Source organism: Pristis pectinata, chromosome 32, assembly GCF_009764475.1.
Source record: "Pristis pectinata isolate sPriPec2 chromosome 32, sPriPec2.1.pri, whole genome shotgun sequence".
NCBI lineage: Eukaryota > Metazoa > Chordata > Chondrichthyes > Rhinopristiformes > Pristidae > Pristis > Pristis pectinata.
Window position 1 is genome coordinate 9184276 of NC_067436.1, and position 1435 is coordinate 9185710.

At 43.6% G+C, this 1435-nt stretch overlaps 1 protein-coding gene across 1 annotated transcript; it reads left to right on the forward strand.

Moving 5' to 3' along the window:
• Positions 1–579: 579 nt before the first annotated feature.
• On the forward strand, positions 580–886 carry LOC127585316 (40S ribosomal protein S21-like). Its single transcript, XM_052042688.1, is given in 2 exon segments — positions 580–735; positions 737–886. Coding segments are annotated over 2 exon segments (252 nt in total). The 3' UTR covers positions 833–886.
• The last annotated feature ends 549 nt before the right edge of the window (positions 887–1435 follow it).

The window sequence follows — 1435 nt, forward strand, 5'->3', positions numbered from 1 at the left end:
CTTAGATAGGCACATGAATGTGCAACGAATGGAGGGAATGTGCAGGAGGGATTGGTTTAGTTACGCATTTAATTAGTTCAACACAACATCATGGGCTGAAGGGCCTGTTCCTGTGCTGTACTGTTCTGTATTATACCACAGTGGATGTGTGGTTTGAATGCTTTGCAGCAATGGCCTAGGTTATGTGCTTAATCTTCTGGTGTAGACTTGCATCCACAGTCTTCTGGTGTATGTTAGGTCCTACTTCGGGATCTGCACTTTGGACAGATGGAAATTTGTACTATCATCACAATTTGCAAGGCACAATGCGAGGCTCTGTCTGTGGAATCCAGTAATTCAGGTTCAAGGTCCCACGCTCCCATTGCAAGTGAAGCAGGAGTTTCCATGAAGTTCTGGTCACACCCTTGGGACTTGGCAATAGGAGCAAACTGGCCTCCACCTACTGGACGTTTGTGGGGCAGAGATTACAATGCTTGATAATCTAGCAGCAGTCGTTGTCCTGTGAGTGATTTGGAGGCTATTTGCGTGGAGATCTCTGTCACAATTGAATAAAAGCCCACCAACTGAACTAAATCCAGCATGCAGAACGACTCAGGAGAATTTGTTGGTCTCTATGTTCCATGCAAATGCTCTGCTAGCAACAGAATTATTGGTGCCAAGCACCATGCCTTCATTCAAATCAACCATTCTGACGTTGATAAAATAACTGGGAGATTCAATGGACAGCACAGAACCTAATGCCATCTGTGGAGCTATTCGTGGAATGGGTGAATCAGATGATTGTATCCTGAGGCTAGCAGAGAACGACGGGATTGTGGCCAAGGCCGTCTAACAAGCAGAAGACTTGCGTTTGGGAAGGCTGATATTTGTCTAGAAATAAAAATAAACTCAAGCAAAAAAAATAAAAAAAAATGATTTGGGGGATTGTCTGGACCTGTCTAAAATAACCTGCAAGCACATGCAACATGGTGGAGTGCAATATGTCCATTTGTTCAGGTATTTGACTAGGTCCTCTCTACTACACTTAACCAGGAACCAATTTCATGAGTAACTAGTTGGTTCCTCCAACTACATAGGTGCTGCGGCAGGTCAATGTACCTCTAACCTTGAAGTCCGGCCTCCGCGGGCCTTGTTGCTGCCTTGCAGTACATCTTACTTAGATCAGTGTAAATGCTGAGCAATTGTCCAGAAAGAAGGGTGTGGCTGGACAAGACATGCATGCAATACATGGTTCATTTCATTTTATACTGCACTGTGTAAAGAATTGATCTGTACGAATGGTATGCAAGACAAGTTTTTCACTGTACCTCGGTACAAGTGACAATAATAAACCAATACCAATAAACCAATACCAATATATCATAAGCCAGGTGCAGCTTGTGGAGTTTTCTATTGTTTAGTCTGAGGGCACAATGTATGGCATGGTTTGATCTAC